Source organism: Dryobates pubescens, chromosome 3, assembly GCF_014839835.1.
Source record: "Dryobates pubescens isolate bDryPub1 chromosome 3, bDryPub1.pri, whole genome shotgun sequence".
NCBI classification, from domain to species: Eukaryota; Metazoa; Chordata; class Aves; order Piciformes; family Picidae; genus Dryobates; species Dryobates pubescens.
In genome coordinates, this window is record NC_071614.1 from 21348192 (window position 1) to 21370956 (window position 22765).

A 22765-nucleotide genomic window follows, 5' to 3' on the forward strand; every position below is an offset into this window, starting at 1 on the left:
CAGCACTGTATCCAGCTCTGGAATCCTCAGCACAGGAAAGACATGAACCTCTTGGAGAGGGTCCAGAGGAGGCCATGGAAATGATCAGAGAGCTGGAGCAGCTCTGCTATGAGAACAGGCTGAGAGAGTTGTAGTTGTTTAACCTGGAGAAAAGAAGGCTCTGCGGAGACCTACTTGTGGCCACACAGTAATAAAGGGGGGCTATTAGAAAGTTTGGCATAGATTTTTAGCAGAGCCTGTTATAACAGGATTGATGGTTTTAAACTAAAAGAGAAGAGATTCAGACTAGGTATTAGGAAGACCTATTTTAATATGAAGGTGATGAGACATGTTATCCAGAGAGGTGGTAGAGGCCTTATCCCTGGAAACATTGTAGGTGAGGTTGGATGGGGTTCTGTGCAAACTGATCCTACTTGAAGATGCCACTGCTCACTACAGGCCTAGATGACTTGAAAAGGTCCCTTTCAACCCAAACCATTCTGTTTCTGTGAATCATGCTTTCTCAATTATGTCTCTCTCTGTTTTGTGAAACATATACAGAAGTGTTTATTATTGTTAATAATAGAATGAGATATTTGCTAGCTGTTTTGTGATACAGTAAGATATAAGATATCCAAAGCTACAGATAAGAAAAGAGGGAGGCAAAAAGCACTAGGAGTGGTCTTCAACTTTGCTGGCTTATGGATGTTATAACCAATTTGGGGGCAATTACACTTTTTTTCAGTTTTTACCTTGTTCCATAGAGCTCCATCTACTTGCATGGGGCATTGTTGCAGGTAACATATTCTCCTGAGGATCTTGAGTGCTGCCTTACTGTAGAAGTCTGCCTAATTTGATCTTAATTTGACAAAGGGAGAATAGAAGTTTATTAAATAGCATGTTTAAAATAGAATCACAGAATGGTTTGGGTTGGAAGGGACCTTTAAAGTTCATCTAGTCATATGATGACTTTGTTGAGAGCAGATGTATTGAAAACATTAGTGCTGAGAAAAAAAGACAGGCTGCTTTTGTATTGGTAAGGTATCACAGAATAAGGGCAAATAGTATCTTAAACCAAAGATTTTGCAGAATAAAGGAGCCATTTTTGTAGAAACATGAGATTTTTATTGTGTTCCTCTTCAGTTGCAATGGTTTTAGTGCATCTCACCCTTAAAAATTAACAAAATGTTTCGGTGTTTGTGAAATCCAGCCCCTGAGCTTTTTACTCCCAAGAAATACGTGCTCGGTGACATCTAGTGGCGGTGTTCAGCCGATGCACTCAAAATGTTGTCTCCAGCGTCTTACCAATGCTGACATTCGTGTCTTGTCAAGTTTTTTGGTTTGCTGTTTCTTTCTCTCTGCTGTTATCCCCTGCAGCAGACTAGAATAAAACTACTGCAACAGAAGATATTTTTAATTCTATGCCTAAGTGGTCTTCCTTTCTTTCTCTTCTCTAGATTAAAATACTTCAGGCTACAGGCTTGCCACAGCACCTCTCCAACTTTGTGTTCTGCAAATATACATTCTGGGATCAACTGGAACCAGTTAATGTTGCGCCTGAAGTGGATCCTTCCTTGTCTTCCACCACCAAGGAGCCGCGGTGCATGGTTGTCTTCGATCATTGCAATGTAAATATTTTGTCTGATTTAGTAATGATACTATAGACAGGGGAAGCAGGTTTAGGCTTGCAAAACAGTTTCAGTTACCTATTTCCTCACGTTATAATATTTCAGTGAGACCTGGACACTGCAGCGTTGGGTGGGTAGGAACCTCATGAAGTTCAACAAGGGCACGTGTAGGATCTTACACCTGGGAAGCATTAACTCTGTGCGCTAGGAATAACCCCAGAAGTTAGGGATTGGACTGCTGGAAAGCAGCAGAGAAGAACTGGGAGTTTTGGTGGACAGCAAACCATCTAGGAGCCAGCAATGTGACCGAGGTGGCCAATGGTCTCCAGGAGTACATTAAGAGTGTAGCCAGCAGGTCAAGTGAGGTTCTCTTTCCCCTCTGCTCTGAGCAACCTTATCTAGTTGAAGATGCCTCTGCTGACTGCAGGGGGATTGGACTAGATGGCTTTGGAAGTTCCCTTCCAACCCAAACCATTCTGTGATTTTTCAGCTCTTTATAGACTCCAATCTTCAGCAAATCATGTGTCTTTTCCTTGCCTCTTGATTTTCCAGCCTGAGGTAACAGTTCTTCTTTTTCCTCTATATTGTGTCTTTGGGACCAGGGTGACTTTATTACCCGCTTATATTAAAATCAAGATAGTTAATCTCTAAGCTTGAGTTGTTGTGTGGTCAACAGTCATCAACCAGTTTGTTGCTTACCCACAGGAAGTTTCTGTAAATATCTCTGAAGACTTCATGGAGCATCTCTATGAAGGTGCCTTGGCAATTGAAGTGTATGGACACAAGCAGAGTGGGGACCGCAAAAATCCAGCCCTGTGGGATTTGGGAATAATTCAAGCCAAAACACGCAGCCTTCGTGACAGGTAAATAGCACAAATAGATCCCTGGGTTAGTATTTTGGAGAATCACTGTAGGAGGTGCCCAGTTTTAAAGCAGGTTTGGGCTAAGTAGTCAGATTTTGAACTGAAGACAAATCAATGTGTGTTTGAGACTGTGTCTATTAGGCTATCATAAATAGACTCTTTCTACTTGCAATACACAATACAATGTGTCAGCTGGCTTTAAAAAAGTGATAGAAGAGAAATACCCATCTCCATTCCAAATTAAAAGTGGTAAAGCTTGAAAGACTTTGCAGTCCTTTTTGTTTAGGCAAACTCATGTGCATAATTAGTGTTTCAGCAAAGAGCAAGCTGATTATTTTCCCATATTTTGTTATACTAATCTGTGCCAGAAGGAGCTATCACGTCCAAAACAGCAAGATGTTGTTCTGACTGTACCCTCATATATTTATTTAATATCTGACTGCAGTTCATTCTTGGCTGCAAAATGTCATCCCTGTAATGCTTGCACTGGAAGAGCTTTATTGTTAGTTACTTCAGGTGGAGTAAATATGCAACAGTGTGGTGATTTTAGGCAGAGAAGGGGGCTGCTTTTTTGGTGGCAGCCATTTATTCTCCCCAGAGTAAGCTTAGTAGCATTTTCCTGAGTGTTTTACCTCTCTCAAGCTCTGCACCTTGAATTGCTGGCAGTTGTTTCTCTTCTTACTGCCAACCTAAGCTTGTGTTGAGTATTGAGATATATATATAGATGTTTAAAAGTAAAGTGGGGGAAAATATGGCAAAGAAGAGATGTAAAAAGGATGCTATAAAATAATCAGATACATTTGGTAGCTGAGTATTAAGTACCTTCTTCCTCTTTAATTTTTAAGTACTACAAAAGTGGCCATTTCTCATTTAAGCTCTTGGAAGAGGAGGAGAGAGGACAGTAGTATGATTAAGTTCAGGAAAGTGCCCTGAATCTTGAAAGCTTGTGAGACAATGTCATATTTCATTCTGCTGTGTTCTGTGTGAATCTGATTGCACTGACAATGCTGGGCTTCTGTGGCACAAGTTGGGACCAGAGCTTAAACGTTAGAACACAGTGGAATTGGAGTTTGTATTGGAATCAAAAAAAGGCTAATTTCTAATGTTTGACCAAAATAATTGTTAGTAAAATGTGTGTGCACTGCACAACTAATAACCCTATAAATGGTGCGTCTATTGAAGCATTCCTTTGCTTCTTCAATCAGCATTTGAGCTGGTGCTTTGGATTTGTCTTTTCAACTGGAACTGAAATGAAAAGAAACCCTATTTGACATGTTTTGCAGATGGAGTGAAGTCACCCGAAAATTAGAACTCTGGGTTCAAATTCTAGAGCTGAATGAGAATGGGGAATACTGCCCAGTTGAGGTGACTCCCGCCAAGGATGTGTGCACAGGAGGGATCTTCCAGCTCAGACAGGTAATGTGACATGTACAGTGTTTTGGCTGTGAATCTTCATTGAGAGAGTCATTAGCTATTGGAATGGGCTGCCCAGGGAGGTGGTGGAGTCACCATCCCTGGAGGTGTTCAAGAGGGGACTGGATGTGGCACTTGCTGCAGTGGTCTAGTCATGTGGTCTGGGTGACAGGTTGGACTTGATGATCTTTGAGGTCTCTTCCAACCTTGGTGATTCTGTGATTCTGTGAAAAGAGCCTGTGAAAAACTAAGAAACTTCTATTTTGAAGGTAAAGGGATGATGTCCAAGGAACTGTCAAGCTTAGACACAATACACTATATGGTGTTGCTGTGGTTTAACCCCACCTGCTAGCTAAAAGCCCCATGCAGCTGCTCACTTGCTCCATCCTGGTCAGATGGGAGGGAGAAAACTTGAGAACTGAGCTAAACACAGTTGAAGAGGTAAAGCAAAAGCCATGCACAAGGAAACCAAAGCAAGGAATTCATTCACCACTTCCTGTTGGCAGGCAGATGTTCAGCCATCTCTAGGAAAGAGGGACTCCATTGCACCTAATGGTTACTTGGGAAGACAAACACCATCATTCTGAACACTCCCCCTCCTTCTTCTTCCCCCAGCTGAGCATTGTATGCTCAGCATTACATCTCACTGTGTGCTGAGCATTACATCTCACTGTGTGCTGAGCATTACATCTGGAATGTCCCTTTGGTCAGTTGTGGTCAGCTGTCTCAGTTATGTTCCCTCCCAACTTCTGCTGCGGTGGGAGCAGAAAAAGCTCTGGCTCTGTGCGAGCAGTGTTCAGCAGTAACAAAAACATCATTAAATTACCAAATCTGTTCCCATCACAAATGCAAAACCTAGCTCCATACAAGTTACTGTGGAGAAAATTAACTCTGCCCCAGCCCAAACCAGCACGTGTCTAAAACAGAAATTAAGTGGAGGAAAGTGGAGTCCCCCTGTGCTTTGTGGAGCTGCCACTGTGCATGAGCTCAGATGCAAAGGTGTTCAGCGGCTTCCCTGTAATCATTGTGCTACATTCTGTTCCCTGTTCTGTGATAGCACCTGGTAGAGAGGATATCAGTCTTGACTGAACTGAATTATGTTTTAGAGAGGTCCAGAGTCCCCTTTTATTTGATCCTTCCAGCCAAGCACTCCTTTTCTCTTGGAGTTCTACACACACTAAATTGTTAATGTTTAACAGAATAGTTAATATTTTCAACTGATAAGCTTTAGCTGAGAGAAGACTAGGAATTAGTAAGACAGAAAGGCTGCACCTCTGAACTCCCCATCATATATTTTTCTCTTTTTTCTCTCTCTTTTTTTTTCTTTTTCTTTTTTTTTCCTTTTTTCAGTGTTTTCTTCCCCCTCCATGGGTTGTACTAAAGAACAGTTGCTTTGCCACACTGATAGCATGAGTGGGTAAGAATTTTCAGCCCCAAGGGGTTGGGAAAAGCTCACTGAAATTCCAGTATCTTACCAAATTAGACTTATTTTCTCTCCTCTTTTGTAAGTGGGGCAGAGATCCTATTTTCCACCTTCAGAAGCATTAACAATAAAATCCTGTAACTGGATGTTTTCCAAAATGCTCCAGAAAAGTAAGCAGGGGATTTGCTGAATGCGAATACATAAAACCTGTAAACATAAATCCTTGCAACAGAAGGGGTAGCTCTTAAACACTGGACCACTGACGTTGCAGTACTCACCACTGTGCTCTTCACAAAACACAAACACAGCGTGGCTTGCAGAGGACTCTGCCAGTAGAGGTCTCTCTGTCATTAAGCTTTCAGCGTTGTATGTTTTTTCTTCAAGCATTTCAACTTGTTCTTTTGGGCAGGGGCAATCACGACGAATTCAGGTTGAAGTGAGGTCTGTACAGGAATCTGGGACCTTGCCACTGATGGAGGAATCAATATTGTCTGTTGGCATTGGCTGTGTTCAGATAAAACATGTCAAGTCACAAAAAGGACCTGAAAATTATCCGGTAAGAGTCTGAACGTTTCCTGTCGGCTATGGCTATTTCCAAGACATGCAAAAGCACAATATTATGGACTAAGTTTGTTGCAGGTGTAGGCAACACCACTTCATTCAAGCTTTAGTTTGGTTTTGGGGGATATTTTTTGCACCTACACCTCAAATGTATAAAGCAGTGTCAAGAAGAATTATCAGAATTGCATTGATGGTGATTTTATGGATTATCCACCTTAGTTCCAGTCTAGTTCTCTATCAAAAAAGTGTTGTGGAGGATCATCCTCTTAATCAAAAATAATTTTCCATGGCAAAGCTAATATTCATAAGACTACCTTCTGTGACTCTTCTGGCTTTGGGGATGGTTTTCCTGTGCTTAAGAGCAGCAGAAGCTTAACATACCATTCACAGAAGAAGAGCAAAAGCCAATGGTTCTAAAAATTCCTTAGGAGTTTGTCCAGTGGATTTTATTTCAAATATTAGGTATGGCTGCAAATAAACCAATGGAACATATATTCAAACCATGTTGAGTTACATGCCAGAATTGTGAGAGACAGTTGTTGTCTCATGGTATATGAATGTGAATCAGCAGTGTGCTCAGGTGGCCAAGAAGGCCAAGAGCATCCTGGCTTGGATCAGCAACTGTGTGTCCAGCAGGACAAGGGCAGGGTTCATTCTCCCTTACTGGGTATTGGTGAGGCTGCACCTCAAATACTGGGTTCAGTTTTGGGCCTCGCACTCCAAGAAGGATATTGAAGTGCTGGGGAGTGTCCTAAAAGGGCAAAGAAGCTGGTGAAGGGTCTAGAGCACAAGTCCTGTGAGGAGAAGCTGAGGGAACTGAGTGTTTTTTCAGCCTGGAGAAAAGGAGACTGAGGGGAGAACTTCACTCTCCTTACAGCTTTCAGAAAAAGGAGGTTGGAGTGAGTCTGGGATTGATCTGTTCTCCCAAGTAGCAAGCAGTAGGACAAGAGAAAATGGCCTCAGGTCACAGCAGAGGAGGTTTAGGTTGGGCATTAGGAAGCATTTCTTCATGGAAAGAGTTATCAAGCTCTGGACCAGGCTGCTAAGGGCAGTAGGGGAGTCACCATGGCTGGAGATTTAAAAGCCATGTAGATGTGGTGCTGAGGAACATGGTTTGATGGTGTCTTGGCAGGGCTGGTTTAACATTTAGACTTGATAATTTTAAAAGTCTCTTCCAACTTGAACAGTTCTATGATTCTCTATGTTGGGGAATTGTTGGACAACCTTAGAAGCACTACATCCCATCTTAAAGTGCAAGCAATATTGATCAATATTGATTGAGATGCTCCTATCAGTTTCTAGTGCAGTTTTGACTTTTGCACCCAACAGCTAAATAAAAATTTTCTCACTGGTCTCAGTTAGCAAGCCAAGATCTGATGCAACAGAAGAAGCAAGTCTCTTCACTTGCATGATAAGCTGCCCTGCTTGAGACAAGGCCAACTAAATGTCATGTAGTTTTCGGGATGCCTCCCAGCCTTCCATAATGTTTACCCTGTTGACAGGGTGTGATTCAGTGCATGTCTGCTTCCCCTGTTTTGCTTAGTCAGTATTGTTTTTCCCTTTGTGAACTCTGAAGTAGTTGGAGTTTTTGTACTTCCTAACCTCAGCATTCCCTTGCTCCTTGTGTTTCTGGCACACAAAACGGAGATTTTTTCCACCTTTGCAGAGATCTCCCTCTTCAGCAGCATCCTAGGCAGGCTATTGCTTTTGTTCCTATTATGCTTCTGCTAGTGACTCTGCCTTGCAGGCTTGCTGGCCACCCTTCCATCACAGAAGTGCCCAATACCCACATCCTTTAGAGCAACTGGTGTCTTTTTAGACTCTTTTTACAGACATTTTTAGCAGAGCCTGTTGCAACAGGACAAAGAGGGGAGATTCAAACTAGATAGTAAGAAGAAATTGTTTACACTGAGAGCGGTGAGACACTGGCTCAGGTTGCCCAGAGAGGTGGTAGATGCCCCATCCCTAGAAACATTTCAGGTCAGGTTGCCTAGGACTTTGAGCAATCTGCTTTAGTTGAAGGTGTCCCTGCTGAGTCCAGGGTGGTTGGTCTAGATGACCTTAGAAGGTGCCTTTCAATCCAAACTAGTCTGTGAGTCTATGAATATCAAGAACAAAAGGTGATGTCTCCCATCAGAAAATAATGGAAAGCAAAATGTCGGGAGGTCTGCATTGTGAAGCCTGATGTGGCAGACAGTTATTCTAACTCCCTAACAATCAGTTTAGACATGTACACTTTTTCTCCTCTAAATGCAAGCTTGCCTTGAGTCCTTTATGCCAGACGTTTTTTTCAATGCTTCCAGTAACGTTAACTCCTACGGAAAAACCAGCATGTCCAGGATCAACAAACTTCAAGTTGTTTCCACTGTAAATCTTATCTTTTCTTAGAACAATTTAAGTATTCTATTTGCTTCCAATCATGAAGACTTCTAATAGCTATATTTCTAGAGTGGATTTTTTTTTTTGCATTGTAATTGTTGAATAGTTCTAGTTTTTATTTAGATGAGCTGACAGCAGCAAATCTTAGGCATGTCAATGTGTTTTAATTCTGTGATCATAGCATTGCTAAGCTCAGACTTCTGTGTAAGACTGCCAATACTGCTTAAGACGGTTACACCTTTTGCATTCAGCATGTTTCCCACTACCAGATAAATTTAATGGCATGATTTTGCATGTTTTGACCTAGGAAGAAGAGGATGAAATGGACAGCTACCAGGTAAAAATTTTGACTTCTCTTGTTTCTTACACATTTTCAGATTAAAGTTTGTAGGGGAGGGCCAGCATTTTAACTCTGCTGTGCTGGTTGGATGTGCACAGAACTTGTATTCTGAAGAAACTCAAAGCTGAAGAATTGCATAGATGCTGCGGAGCTGTATGGTGGATTAGGTGAACGGGAAAGAACAAGATGCCTTAATGTGTCTTTCCAAAACAAGTTCCAATTGCTTTTTTGGTTTTGAAAGAAGGAGTCTTCCTTCTGGACAGCCTCTGGTTAGATTGAAGTTGTCCTCATTAAGAAGCATGACAGTATTGAAATATGCAGTCAAAATACTTCATACTGTATCCTGTTACAAACACAGTATGTGTATGAGAGCTGGGGTATGCTGCTGGTAGTCAGCTCTCAGGCAAGCAAGGGGGATTCTGTTGCTGGAGGCGTAAGAAGCTGAAATCAGCACATCAGTTTTTCTTGTATAATATCAGAATGACATCAGAACTGACGAGGCACAATATGTGTGATATATTTTTCATCTTCATAACTCAACAGCATCACATCAGCGTCATTCTAGATCTTAACTTTGTATAACAGAAGCAGCCAGAGATTTAGGTTTAATGCTCTCTGACAGACTCCAGCATGCCTTGTAGGGGTCTGCAGGTGAGTAATACAACTGTAGTTTATAGGCTTGCATCCACCCATTCTTCTTGACAAAGTATTTGTTACAGTTTGATGTGGAATGAATCTGAACTGCTGTTGCCATAAAAGAGGCTTGCCTGAAGGCATCCCTGAGCTGATAGCTCATCTTTGTGGCACCCAGCATGCTGTATCTACAGTATTGTTCATCATTTCTGAGCACTTCTACACCAGAGACAATGAACTGAATGTTCTTCGGGATACTGAGTTGGGTTTTTCTGTGAAGGACATGAACACTTAGGAAAAAATATTTTAAAAGGCTCAGTTGCAAGTGCCATGACTGGACAGTGGCATGATGCAGAGCAGGGATGGATTCCTAATCTGAGGCTGCTAAACACTGTGGGTGAATGGTGAGTCATGGTTAAGGACTGGGATTTCCAGCTTTGCTGCAGGATAGTGGTTAGTGAGTTTAAACTAATTTGGGGGCAAAGAAGATGTATAAAGTGAGGTTTGTTTGTCTGTGTAGTACAGAATAACAGAGAAAAAGATGCCTCAGGCTACCAGGCAAAATTATTTCCAGTAACATGTGGAAAGTTAAGAATTTGGACCTGTGAAAAAAGGCTTAAGAGAACTGGAGTGGTTTAACTTTAAGGGGAAGAAAAGGCTCAGGTGGGATCTTGACAATGTATGTAAATGGGAAATGGTAAAGACAACAAGCTCTTCTCAGTGTTATCCAGTTAAATGATGAGATGCAATGAGTCTCCCATGGTGGTGGCTAAACACTGGAACAGGTTGCCCAGAGAAGTTGTGGAGTTTCCATCTTTAGAGATACTCAAATTCCAACAAGACATAGCCCTGAGCAAGCTGCTGTGGTTGACCTTGCTTTGGGCACACAGCAGTGTTGGAGAGTCTCCAGAGGTCCCTTCCAACAGCAGCCATTCTGTGTTTCCTTTTAACTTGTCCTGTGCTAAAGAGAATAGAGAAGAACTAACTGATTTGTTGGAGGTGTACTTTGTCTTCATGTACTTCTTGGGTGCAGGATGAGCAGAAGGGTTGAGGAAATATGTAAGCCACAAACAGGAAACTTTGGCTTTCCTGAGTCAATATTTACAATGACTTCTTTCCTCTTCACAGGATAGGGATTTGGAGAGGCTCCGTCGGAAGTGGCTGTGTGCCTTAACAAAGCGTCAGGAGTACCTTGATCAGCAACTGCAAAAACTCGTTGGGAAGCCTGGTAAGCAAAGTACTATTAATGAAAGGTGGAAAGAGTCATGGCCATGCACTTTTATTCTCACCAGTAGCTTGCTTCAGTGAAACTAAAGTTAGAGAAACCTACATAAGAGATTGTTCATTATTCACATGTATTGTGTGTTCCTTGTGTGCTGAATTGCTCAGCAGAGTGGGGTTTATTCTGGTGTGGATGGTGTAAGAGCCTCAAAAGCACTGAGTAAGAAGTTGTCCTGACTTCCTTCTTCTCCAGATAAAACAGAAGATGATGCAGATCGGGAGGCACAGCTTTTGGAGATGAGGCTAACACTCACTGAAGAGAGGAATGCTGTCATGGTTCCTTCTGCTGGCAGTGGGATCCCTGGAGCTCCGGCGGAGTGGTATGAACACACAGTGCCATATGCAAGAACGAATGTAAAAATGATGCATGGCCTCTTCCTGGCTTGGATTGTTGCCCTTTTCTACTTGCTTTAATTTAGCCTCTGTACACTGCATGAGCAAAGCTGTTAAAATTAGGCCTTTTGCTTAAATTATTTTATTAGGCTGTTTATCTGAAATCCAGAAGTGCTATTTAGTAAACGATACTATTATTGATCCCAGTATAATTATGACCTTCTGAAGAAACGGAATCAATATTTATTACCACTGCACTTAGCATTTAAAAAAATTAGCTAATATGATAATTACCTAGTTCATTCACTTAAAAGATTGCTCTGTCATAATAAAACTGCATCTACAGGAGCATTTTGTTGTGCTCCTGGTTTGTGCACAAAGACTGTGTAGGCAGCAAGTGTTGCATATGAACCTTAAAAATAATAAACTACACTAGATTGAGGCTGCCATACTGTAGCAGCTGTGAGTAACAACTGTAGATAAGAAAGCAAGGTGTTTTTACTCCAAACCTCTTGTCTTCAGTTGTTTTCAGCTTTTTTTTTTTTTCCTGGCAAGTCTCTGACAGTGTTTATTGATGGAATGGAGTGTCATGGAGTTTTAAGGGTGAAGTTTGGTAAAGCTGGTATTTCTGAAACAAAACAGAAGAACAAGCAAATGCATGTTGGAAACACATCCCAGGTCCTTCTCTGCAGAGCTGCTGTCCAGCAGGTCAACCACTAACCTGTACCACTGCAAGGGTTATTCCTCCTCAGGTGCAGGACCCTGCACTTGTCCTTGTTGAACTTCATGAGATTCCCTTCTGCCCAGCTCTCCAGCCTGTCCAGATCTTGCAGAATGGCAGCACAGCCTGTTGGTGTGTCAGCCACTCCTCTCAGTTTGGGAGAGATGGCTACAACCCATTTTTACAGCTCAGATGGCAAGAAGGAGCCTTAAAGTCTTTCATGCTTTATGTTACATTTTTAATACCTACTTAACCTTGTGTAGCTTGGCCACTGAACAATTTATTTTAAAAACAGAACCCCTTCTTCCATGATATGAAAGACACCTTAAAGGGCAACTTTGACTCTTAAATTCGTGTGTTTTATAAGAAAGAGTAGCAGCTTTCTAGTGTGGCAGCATCAATGTTAGTTTAAAAACTCTGACGCTGCTTTTTCTGATTCTCACTCTGGTGTCTTCACTGCTGTCAGTAATGCAGAGGGGTCTGCACCTAATAAAAATGTGTGTCAGAGTAAGTAAACTTCATTTTGCTAATAGTATTTTAGAGGAAGATAACATTTCTGAAAGCAGAGGTTGAAGAATATAATAATTTTAAGAGAGCTGGTATGAAAAAAACAGCAATTGAGTTGAGTCTCTTGGAATCTGCAGCAGTAAATTAAAATAAAGCTGTTTGCCAAGGTTATCATTGGTCTGGTTTGGAATTGCAATTGTACTGACCGTAATGTGCTGTGGACTTGTATCATAAGATGAGTGCTGAGTAAAGCTGCACTAGTTTAAATGCCACCATTGTCCCTGTCTTGTGTTTTAGGACTCCTGTGCCTGGTATGGAAACTCACATTCCTGTTATTTTCCTTGACTTGAATGGTAAGTGGTTCTTAAAATGACAGAGCACTTTGAAACAAAATTTATACAACCACTGACACTGTGGAATTTAAACAAGCTAGTAAAGTGAAGAAATACCTGGAATGGCAATTAGATTAATTTGATCAATGCACATTTTTCACTGAAACATTGTTTAATGTCTCAAAATACACATTATATATGGAGGGAACCATAGGTTTTAATAATCCCAGTGTTTTGCAGGTATTTAATAATTAAAGTATTAAAATGAGTACACCTAGGGAATGAAGAGCAGAAGTCAGTGTAAAGGAAAAATTATTGTTGGCCATGTTCTTTCTGAAGTCTCACAAGGATATAGCACTGATGCTGTATCCTGTCATTGCTTTACTGATCACTTAGAAGAAAATGTCAAGTCACTGGGAATAACATCTGCATATCAAAAAAGTACACCATGGTAAGTTCATGTTAGCCTTACAGAGTATGATCCTGTAGGTTTTGTTAAACAATGTGTGTTTCAATCCATCCAAATACAAGACAGCCAACCATATCCTGGGCTGCTTCCAAAGTAGTGTGGCAGTCGGGTCAAGGGAGGGGATTCCGACCCTCTGTTCTGCTCTGGTGAGACCCCACCTGTAGTGCTGTGTCCAGATCCAGGGCACAATGAAATCATGAACCTGTTGAAGTGGGCCCAGAGGAGTGACACAGAAATGATCAGAGGGATAGAACACCTGATATGAGGACAGGCTGGGAGTGTTAAGGTTGTTCAGCCTAGAGAAGGCTCCAAGAAGACCTTCTTGTGGCCTTTCAATAGTTAAAGGGGACCTATAGGAAAGATACGGACAAACTTTTTAGCAGGGTCTGTTGCAACAGGACAAAGGATGGTGGTTTTAAGCTAAAAGAGGGGAGATTCAGGCTAGATAGAAGAGATTTTTACATTGGGGGTGGTGAAACACCATCACAGGTTGCCCAGAGAGGTAGTAGATGCCCCATCCCTGAAAATGTTCCAGGTCAGGTTAGATGGAGCTCTGAGAAACCTGGTGCAGTAGATGTCTCTGCTGACTGCAGGAAGGTTGGACTGGGTGACCTTAAGAGGTCCCTTCTAACCCAAACTATTCTGTGATTCCATCATTCTGTAAGATCCACTTCTAACATTGTGTTTTCAGATACTTCTACCAACAATGGGAAGTTGTAGCAACCCCACAGTAGTCCAGGGAGTCAACATTTCGTAGTCAGTTGGCCAAATCCTTCTTTAAAAGGAAAAGTTATTTAAAAGAAAGTTAACACTTGGATTAGAAGCACTGTGTGAGAGTGAGGAGGTGACATTCTCCCTGTGTTTACTGCAGTACTGTTTACATTTATGGTTTGTTCACCTCAAAAAGCACATTGATAAGTCAAATTTGGCTTCAGAGAGGAGCTAGTTAATAATTCATTCGTGGTGAGTGATTGGAGCAAGAACAGGTTGAGCTTCTTCTCAAAAACCACATTAAGGGTTTGTTTAATCATGATCTATAATTACTGTATTTTTACTTGTTCAACCAGCAGCTTATCTTCATTTAAAAAAAAAGGCAAAAAACAACAAAACCCTTCCACAACACCTATCTAATGCCAAATGAGCAATGTACTCGGTATGACTGAGCAGTACTACTGCGAGCATTACTGAGGACTAGGAGGGGATGTTTATGACTTGAGAAGATGACTACACAGTAGAGGACATTACAAGGCACTCTTGAGTGTGCTCCCAAATCCTTGTGCATATTTTCTGCATAGAAATGGGATTCTTTCTTAGGTGGAACAATGTGGGGAGCTTGGTTTTTTTCCTCTTTTCTTGTAGGTAAAGTGTAAGTATTCAGGCTGAGGAATTAGTGATGGAAATGTGAATTAATCGCTTCTCAGATGTTTCTAAAAAGGATAATTGCTTTGTGTCCCCTCACCTTCTGCATCCACTTTTGTTTCTAGCTGATGACTTCAGTTCTCAAGATAACCTTGATGACCCAGAAGCAGGTGGATGGGATGCTACACTTATTGCAGAAGAGGAGGAGGAATTCTTTGAACTGCAGATTGTGAAGCATCATGACAGTGAGGTAAGCAGAGATGCAGACTGGTATATTTCACTGAGGAGTCTTTCACTTGTTCTCTTTATGTATTCAGATGTGAAAACAATGCATCAAAGATGGCATACAAAGGGTACAACACTTGTTCCTTATGTGACTGACTTTGCATTCATAGAATATATGCTAGGAGAATAACTATGATTTAAGAACAGTGTGGCCACCAGGAGCAGGGAGGTCATTCTGCCCCTGTACACTGCACTGCACTGGTTGGGCTGCACCTTGAGTACTGTGTCCAGTTCTGGGCCCCTCAGTTTAGGAAGGATGTTGACTTGCTGGAACGAGTCCAGAGAAGGGCAATGAAGTTGGTGAGGGGTTTGGAAAACAAGCCCTATGAGGAGAGACTGAGGGAGCTGGGGTTGCTTAGCCTGGAGAAGAGGAGACTCAGGGGTGACCTTATTGCTCTCTACAACTACCTGAAGGGAGGTTGTAGCCAGGCAGATCTCGGTCTCTTCTCCCAGGCAGCCAGCACCAGAACAAGAGGACACAGTCTCAGGCTGCACCAGGGAAGGTTTAGGCTGGATGTTAGGAAGAAGTTCTATACAGAGAGAGTGATTGCCCATTGGAATGGGCTGCCTGGGGAGGTGGTGGAGTCACCATCATTGGAGGTTTTCAGGAGGAGACTTGATGGGGTGCTTGGTGCCATGGTTTAGTTGTTTAGGTGGGTTGGATTGGTTCATGGGTTGGACACGATGATCTTGAAGGTCTCTTCCAACCTGGTCTATTCTATTCTATTCTATTCTATTCTATTCTATTCTATTCAACAGTAAAACTCGGGGATCTGCCTTAATTTAAATCCAGGCATTACAAAAGCTTGAGGGTCTGATTTTGCATTAAAAAAAACACCCACCAAACCAAAACCCTTGAGCAAATTAGAGCATTGAACCTCCCAGCTGACAACCCAGTCTTAGCAGTTGCTGTGGATAACATATTTACCTCTGGATTGTGACGTTCATTAGACTCCATTTTGCCACACAGATCATGGTTTCACGACTTCACAATTGTTGGATTATAATTTTTTGCTAGGTTCAGGATCTCTGATTGTTACTTTTTTTTAACTTTCAAATTTTGCTCTTTGCTCTGAAACTTATTTTTCTGTTTCTAGAAGAACTTTATTTCTGATGGTTTTGGTAGGGTGGTTCTTTTTTTTTGTTCTTTTTTGCTTTTAAAGCCTAGTAAGATGGCTGCCAGGCCAGTTTTCTTATGGCTTGAAGATAAACCATTTAAATCTTCAGTAATGTTTTTATTTTACCATTCAAAAAGAGAAATTCCAGCTTTTGCTGTACTGCTAGAAATGTTTTAGCAAAATTTTTCCTCAAATACAGATAGGAGAGTTTATGGGTGTGAGGGAAGATTTTCACTGCAATCTCTGCTGCTCTCTGGTTTATCTTAAATTAGGCCAAATGGTCCTGTCGTTCTGCATATTCTATGATTGATTTGCAATGATCCTGGGTATTCAAAGATCCTGTTTTCAAGGGGAAACATTCCAGAGTTTGAGCAAGTTGGCATTTTTAATCCCAACATCTTCATTTGGCAAACTAATCTTGATTTTTAAATGGCCTCTTCTAAAGAGCAGGGATTTTTCTTCATAGGAAGGTGAAATGGAGAAGCTGACTCTCAAAATGTATGTATTATGTATTTTTGTTAATTATGCTTAATTAATTACACTTAATTATACACCTAATTATGCTTATTAGAGGATACATTTTTTTCCTTTGCAGGTGAAAGCAGAAGCCTCATGGGATTCCACAGTCCATGACTGTATCCAGCTCAGTAAAGGAACAGCAGCAGATGAAAGGGTGTACCTGATTGTGAGAGCCACTGTCCAGCTCAGCCACCCTGCAGAAATGCAGCTAGTGCTACGCAAACGCATTTGCGTGAATGTCTATGGCAGACAGGTAAACCTGCTATAATCCTTCACATTTGCACTCTCCCCTCTGTGTTCACCACTGCTCAAAGAGGGGAAGGCTGTGGTTTGTGCAGTATGCTGCTGTCATGACTCGTAATGGCATGCATGGAGACTTGAGGCTACCAAGTGATTTTGATGGTGTCTTTTATAGTGTGGATGATAATGCAGCTTTTTTTCTAAAGCTCAGTAGCATTTAGGTATGAGAGGTTTGGTGTTATTTGGATTAACTACAAAGTGCTTTATCTCCAGTCACTGGAAAAAGTAGAAAGAGTAGACTTCTTATGAACTTGGAGTTCCTGTTTGGCAAAAACTGTGCATCAAAAGAAACTTGTGTGTTTCCCTACTCCTATAGCGTGTTAACATAGAATCATAGAATGTTAGGGGTTGGAAGTGGCCTGTAGAGATCGAGCACAACCCCTTTAGTCCTAACAATTTCTTTTTATGCATCCAGATATTTAGAGATAATCCAGCAACAGTTGGAGCCGAGGTCCTCTGGTGTAATTTGTCAAAGTTAAACACTCTTGGTCTTTTACGTTTTCCAAGTGGCTTGTGCTCTTATGATAGTGTGTAGGTGAGAGCAGGATGGTAAATGGAAAGCAGAAGGTAGTCCTTCCATTTGCTGCATTGTGTCCTGAAAAATACCTGATTCTTGAGCAAGAGGAAGAGTTTGTTCAGTGTTGTCTCAGAATCCAGCTTCCCCTAGCAGTGGTAGTGACACAGCAGAAAGCCCGAATTGTTATTCTGTTTGCACATCTGTAGTTAAAATCTGAAGCAAGAGCAAAAGAGGTGTGGTCACACCCAGAAACCTTGTAGGCAATTTTAAACTGCTTTTAGTGCTGGGAATAGAAGGACTGCAGTTCCTGGTGCTTCAATCAAGCAAAATCTTTTCCTCAGAATGGGAACAGCAAATTTTTGGTCATTTAGAAGGGAAGTGTGTATCCAATGGGTAAATGGAGTGAGCCAGTAATTACAATTGTGTTAAGTCTTCTTCAGTTCTGTTTTCTGTGGTTTTAGTCAATGATAGTTTTTACTTTAATTCAACATGGAATCTGTGCCTTTCTGCTAGGTTTCTAAAAATCCCTGTCAATAACCTTTGCTGGGTGTTTGTCTCAGCAGCATCTTTGAATGACTCATCTCTGCATTAATTCACCAGTCCAGTTCTTAACCCTGCAAGGCGCCAAGTCAGCATAAACAATGACCATGCCCCTTAAATCATTCTTCATAACGATCTCTTTGGTCAAGAATTTAGTGTCTGTACTTGTCAATATTCAAGACAAGTCACCTAAGGCTCTAGCAAAAAAAAACAACCCTCCACCTCTAGAACTAGCAAATGCTTTGTGTGCTGGATAAGCAGTCACCTTGCAGTGAAGGGGGTTAATTCTCTGTGTCTAAAATACAAGCAAATTGTTTGCCTCCCAGTTCAAATCTGTGACTCTTACATATGTATTGGCTAGTCTTTTGGGGCTTGGACTTCTTTCACTGTAAACTCTATTTACTTCAGTAGAAATATGTTAAACCATGTTTTCCTTAAAGCAAGAAATAATTGCCTTGGTTTTTTGCTTCCCCACAGGGCTTTGCACAGAGTTTCCTCCGGAGAATGTCTCACCGAAGTTCCATTCCTGGCTGCGGTGTCACTTTTGAGATAGTCTCAAATATTCCAGAGGTGAATAAGAAATCAGAGTCTCTGAAGTTGGCTAAGAGCCTTTAACTTCCTGATTTTTTTCCCCCTATTTTGAGCATGCTGGCTCTTGCTGCTGCAAGCATAAACTATGGTTCTTATAAAAGATTAAGCATATTCCCTTTACATGCTGTGACTTAGCAGCAACCCGTGCCTGATCAGTGTCATTATGTATTTTGTTGAGAGAGCATCCATTTGCTCAGGTCCTTGAAGAAACAATTTAGAGAGAGAGAAAAAAGGGGGAGTATAGATGTGTATGTGAAGTGCCTAATGTAGGGTACATGAGAATCTGTAAAAAATAACAAAGTGGCTGTTTCTGAGTTATGTCTTTATGCAACTCTTGATTCCTGAGCATGTTCCTAGCTAGATGCTAATCCTCTCCTTCCAAACAGATGCTGTATCACAGCACTTGTAAAAACATTAACACATGAAGAGCCGGAAGTCTGATTGCTGCCTGACTCTGTCTTTTATGTTCTGCTGTATCTAGCACTCTGTGTTAAAATGCTTCTCAAGCAGTGTTCTGGTGGGTTTTTTGGGGGTTGGTTGGTTGGTTGTCTTTTTTCAAATCACTTGAAATTGTGTTTTCCTCACAGGATAGGTAACATCCCAAATGCATCTGAGCACTTTTTAATTAAAAACATGCAGCCCTTTGTCTTATCAGTGGCAATGTCTCACTGTGGACTCTCAAAACCAACCAGCCACGTGGAGCTTGAGATGTCTGTGACAGTGGTAGGAGCTCCCATGCAATTGGCATGGCATGAATTCTTTCAGTCTAACAAGGCTTGTGTTTAGAAGTCTCCAACAAGAAGCTGCCCCAAGCATGAGGGAAAACATTCTTGAATCTTTCCTGCATGTGTTAAAAATGTGACTTTTTCAGGGCTGAAGTGGGAGATTTTTACTTTTATTTTGAAAGGATGGAACATGCTGCCCAGAGAGGTTGTGGAATCTCCTTCTCTAGAGAGGTTCCAAACCCGCCTGAATGTGATCCCTGGCAACCTCATGGAATCACAGAATTATTTTGGTGACCTTTTGAGCTCATCTAGTCCACGCCCCTTGCAGTCAGCCGGGACATTATAAATTAGATCAGGTTGCTCAGAGCCCCAGTTGACCTCAGCTGAATGTTTCCAGGTATGGGACATCTACCACCTCTTTGGGCAACCTATGACCATGTTTCACCACCCTCTTCCTTCTATCCAGTCTAAATATCCCCTAAGTACTAAAAGATTACAATAAGATATCCCATGGAAGCTTCTTTTCTCCAGGCTGCACAAGCCCAACTCTTTCAGCCTTTCTTCATAGAAGGAAATTCTTCAGCCTACTCTAGGCATCCCTGCTTTTGCAGGTGTGTTGGACTAGATGATCTCAGAGAGTCTCCCCACCATTATGTGATTTTGTTGCTTCTTTTCATCTTCCTAGGATGCTCAAGGAGCTGAAGAGCGGGAGGCACTGGCCAGAATGGCAGCAAATGTGGAAGATGCAGCTTCAGCTGACTCTGAAGCCTATATTGAGAAGTACTTGCGGAGTGTGCTGGCCGTGGAGAACATTCTCACCTTGGATCGCCTGCGCCAGGTCTGAGTTTAAGGCTGTATCAAACAACAGAGAATTTGCTTCCTGAGAACAGTGCATGGCAATGCAGATGTTCTCATAAGTGCATACAATGGCTAACAAACCAAACCCAACACTTTAGTGTATACCTCATCCTTACAAAATGTGCATGTGGCAAACATCCAAAGGAGCAAGTCTCTTCACTGAGGGATTCTCACTGCAATATGGATGAGAGTGGAAGCTTTATATTAAATGCACTATTAAGGGATCCATGCTTGGTTTTAAAGACCCTTTATTGCTGATTTATTGTTCAGAAAAAGCAGTTGTGTGGCAAAAGCATGGGCTTTAGTAATAGTTTCTGAAGTTTTTAGTAGGATTCTTGTTATTTTGCCCATTTTCTGCCTTGAAGTAACCAAAAATGTTCTGTCAATCAGTAAGGGTTAATCTTAAGTACTGTAGCTCGATCTGTTTACCAGGAAAAAGAGAGGAGAAGTGTTTATTGAGAATTGTTCTTCTGGATATAAATTATGGAAGCACAAAAGAAAGTTATGCAAAACAAGCTGGAGTATTGTACCTGCCCACTATAAATTAATGGTGAAGTGTGATGCGCTCCAAGTACTGGAAGCAAGTTCCCTGTCTTGTATAATTACTTTAAGGGATTGAAATAGGTTCTGAACTAGGAACGGGAGTGTTTGAGTTTCTGCATCTGTAACAGTCATCTCCTAGAATCAGAACTAGCTGAAAAATCCTTCATGTGCCAGCCAGCAATATACTAGATGTGTTACATGCAAGGTTTAGATCACAGTAGATTTCACAGACATGAGCCTGTGCAATAGGGTTGTTTAGAAACAGTTTTCTTGTATAATCAAAACTGTGATGGGATGACTGGAACTTGGATTCTTGCAAATCAGGCATATTTTCTTTGTTTTGCTTCTCTGTGATTGGCAGGAAGTTGCTGTCAAAGAGCAGCTAATGGGAAAAGGAAAACTCTGCCGCAGGAGCCTGAGCTCGCCCAATGTGAATCGGGTGAGTATTCTATGCTGGTCCCTGCAGCATATCAAGGACAGCAAGTCCAGGTTTTCAATCACAGGTCCCTGTGATGTCAGACTCAGTGTGTATAGCAATGAATTTCCTTCTCTTTGACCCTTGTGTTTGTCTGTGCTATTTGGGAGCATGTAAATCCCAAAGGGGAGACAAAATCTGCTTCATCATGCAGGCCAGTATGCTTGGAAGCACCCACACAAATCCAGACTGTATGAAAAAGCAACATTAAAAAGAACTTCTGTTGTGCTTTGAGGGTTTTTTGTTTGTTTCAGATTGCTTATTTGTTTGCAGGTTTAGGGGGTTGGTTTAGTTTTTGGAGGGTTTTTTCCCTGAAAAATAGAGTTTGTTTTTTTTCACGTATCTATCAAGTTGGAGACTTGTTTTTCTTCTGTTTCTTTAGAAGCTTTGAAAGCAAGTTACAAATATTTACTGAACTTAAGCTTTGTGATGGGGTTGTGCCTAAGCAAGATGAGTCTTCTGTTGTCCTGAAAAGAAATCCTTTGGTAGAAGTGGTAACCAAACTAGTCAAATTCTGGGCCAGTAATTGGGACTTCACCTTCACCTCTTGGATTTTAGTTGTTTTACCCACAAAACCATTTCTTTTCACCCCTCCTCGTGTCTGTCAAGAGGCATATTTATCAGTTGTTTAACTTTTTGTTCAGAAATAACTCTGCTTGTCTTAACTATTTCAGCTTTCTGCAAGCCGCCAAGATTTAGCACCCCTTTATAATCTGAGCAGTAACCGGGTAAGTATCTGCAGGTCTCCTGGGAAATCTTCACTCTGTCTGCAGTGACTACACTGTACCAGTCACAGGGGTATAAATGCAAAATTCCTGTAAAAGGACACATCCATGTGCTCCCTGTATCCTTGGGATTACTGCTAGGACATTCTAGCTCTGGATGTGCTACAAAAGACTTGTTGGAAAGCTCTCAGGCCTTTGTCAGTCTGCTGCTAACTGCTGTGGGATGTACAATGGCAGACTAGACAAGATTAAGTATACCCAGCCCTCACACAGGAGTGCATTTTGCAGTGGAAATTTTCTCATTTTTAAGCTTTGGAGCTCTTCCAAAGCTTTCACCTGGGTGGATGCAAACCTTCTGAGTAAGGGACAAATTTGGGTTCATATTTAACCGTAGGTCCACCTCTAGGACAGAATAGAGGCTTTTGAAGATAGTCTTTGACCTTCAGAGGGAAACCAGCAGTCCTAAGCTTGTGGTGGGTGATAATTCAGGCCATTCCACACCTTAAAAAACCCCACAGTATAGATCAAAAGCATTTCTTTAAAAAGTGAAAGATTAAATTTAAACTTCTTTTCCAAATCCCAGATAAACTGAAGGGTCGTCTTCTGAGATATTCTGGCCAGCAAGCCTGTAGTCATTTTAAAAGGGAGAATCTAGTGGTGACAAGGCATTTTAATGCATAATGCAGCTGCACAGAATAATAGAATTTTGATGTAGTGCTCTAGCATTGGCTGCTAAATCTGCTACATCTTATACATGTAGAGAATGCTAAAATATCTGCAGGTGATACAGTGCTTACAGCAACTTCTGTTTTCTGGAACGTTTCATTATTACAGGTTTTAAAGTGAAAATTAAAATCCAGAGTTCTTAATGATTTCTGTTTTTCTCTTCCCTTCCTTTCAATGATTTCTCTCATTGCATGTTTCAGAGTCTAAAGGTCCCAGCAGAGGTAATGCATTAGGTCCACCTAATGAGTGGGATAATAATTTTATCTCACTATAAAGTTTATTTTGCTGTCTTACTTCTACTTTCTGCTTTGAAGATGCTGCTGGTGGTGTCTCATTTGCATAATACACAGCAAATAAGTTTTTCCATTGATAAGCCTATCATCAGTGCAGTGTGAGACTGGTGCAAATGAGAGAAGTGTCTCCTCTTTGGGTCTATCTTATGCTTTATTACAGAGTTATAGCTATTTAAGGCCATTTCTCACAGTTCTCTGGACAGGGTGAAGTTATTTCAGAAATGGCCTTTTAGCTCAAAAAAAAAAGAAAGATAGAGATGAAAGCAAGCAAATATTTGCCAGTCATGTGTACATTAGCCTGGAGATGAGGTAAATGTTGAGAGTTTCTT

General features: G+C 41.3%; 1 protein-coding gene across 1 annotated transcript in view; it reads left to right on the forward strand.

Moving 5' to 3' along the window:
- KIF13B (kinesin family member 13B) overlaps positions 1-22765 on the forward strand; it is a 140257-nt gene that overhangs the window by 91024 nt on the left and 26468 nt on the right. The window contains exons 22-36 of the mRNA XM_054179732.1: positions 1437-1607; positions 2313-2470; positions 3754-3886; positions 5716-5862; positions 8554-8583; positions 10348-10447; positions 10694-10820; positions 12359-12414; positions 14347-14471; positions 16220-16396; positions 17978-18070; positions 19502-19654; positions 20579-20656; positions 21367-21420; positions 22344-22364. Coding sequence (XP_054035707.1) covers positions 1437-1607; positions 2313-2470; positions 3754-3886; positions 5716-5862; positions 8554-8583; positions 10348-10447; positions 10694-10820; positions 12359-12414; positions 14347-14471; positions 16220-16396; positions 17978-18070; positions 19502-19654; positions 20579-20656; positions 21367-21420; positions 22344-22364 — 1623 coding nt within the window. The remainder of the gene's footprint in view (positions 1-1436; positions 1608-2312; positions 2471-3753; positions 3887-5715; positions 5863-8553; positions 8584-10347; positions 10448-10693; positions 10821-12358; positions 12415-14346; positions 14472-16219; positions 16397-17977; positions 18071-19501; positions 19655-20578; positions 20657-21366; positions 21421-22343; positions 22365-22765) is intronic.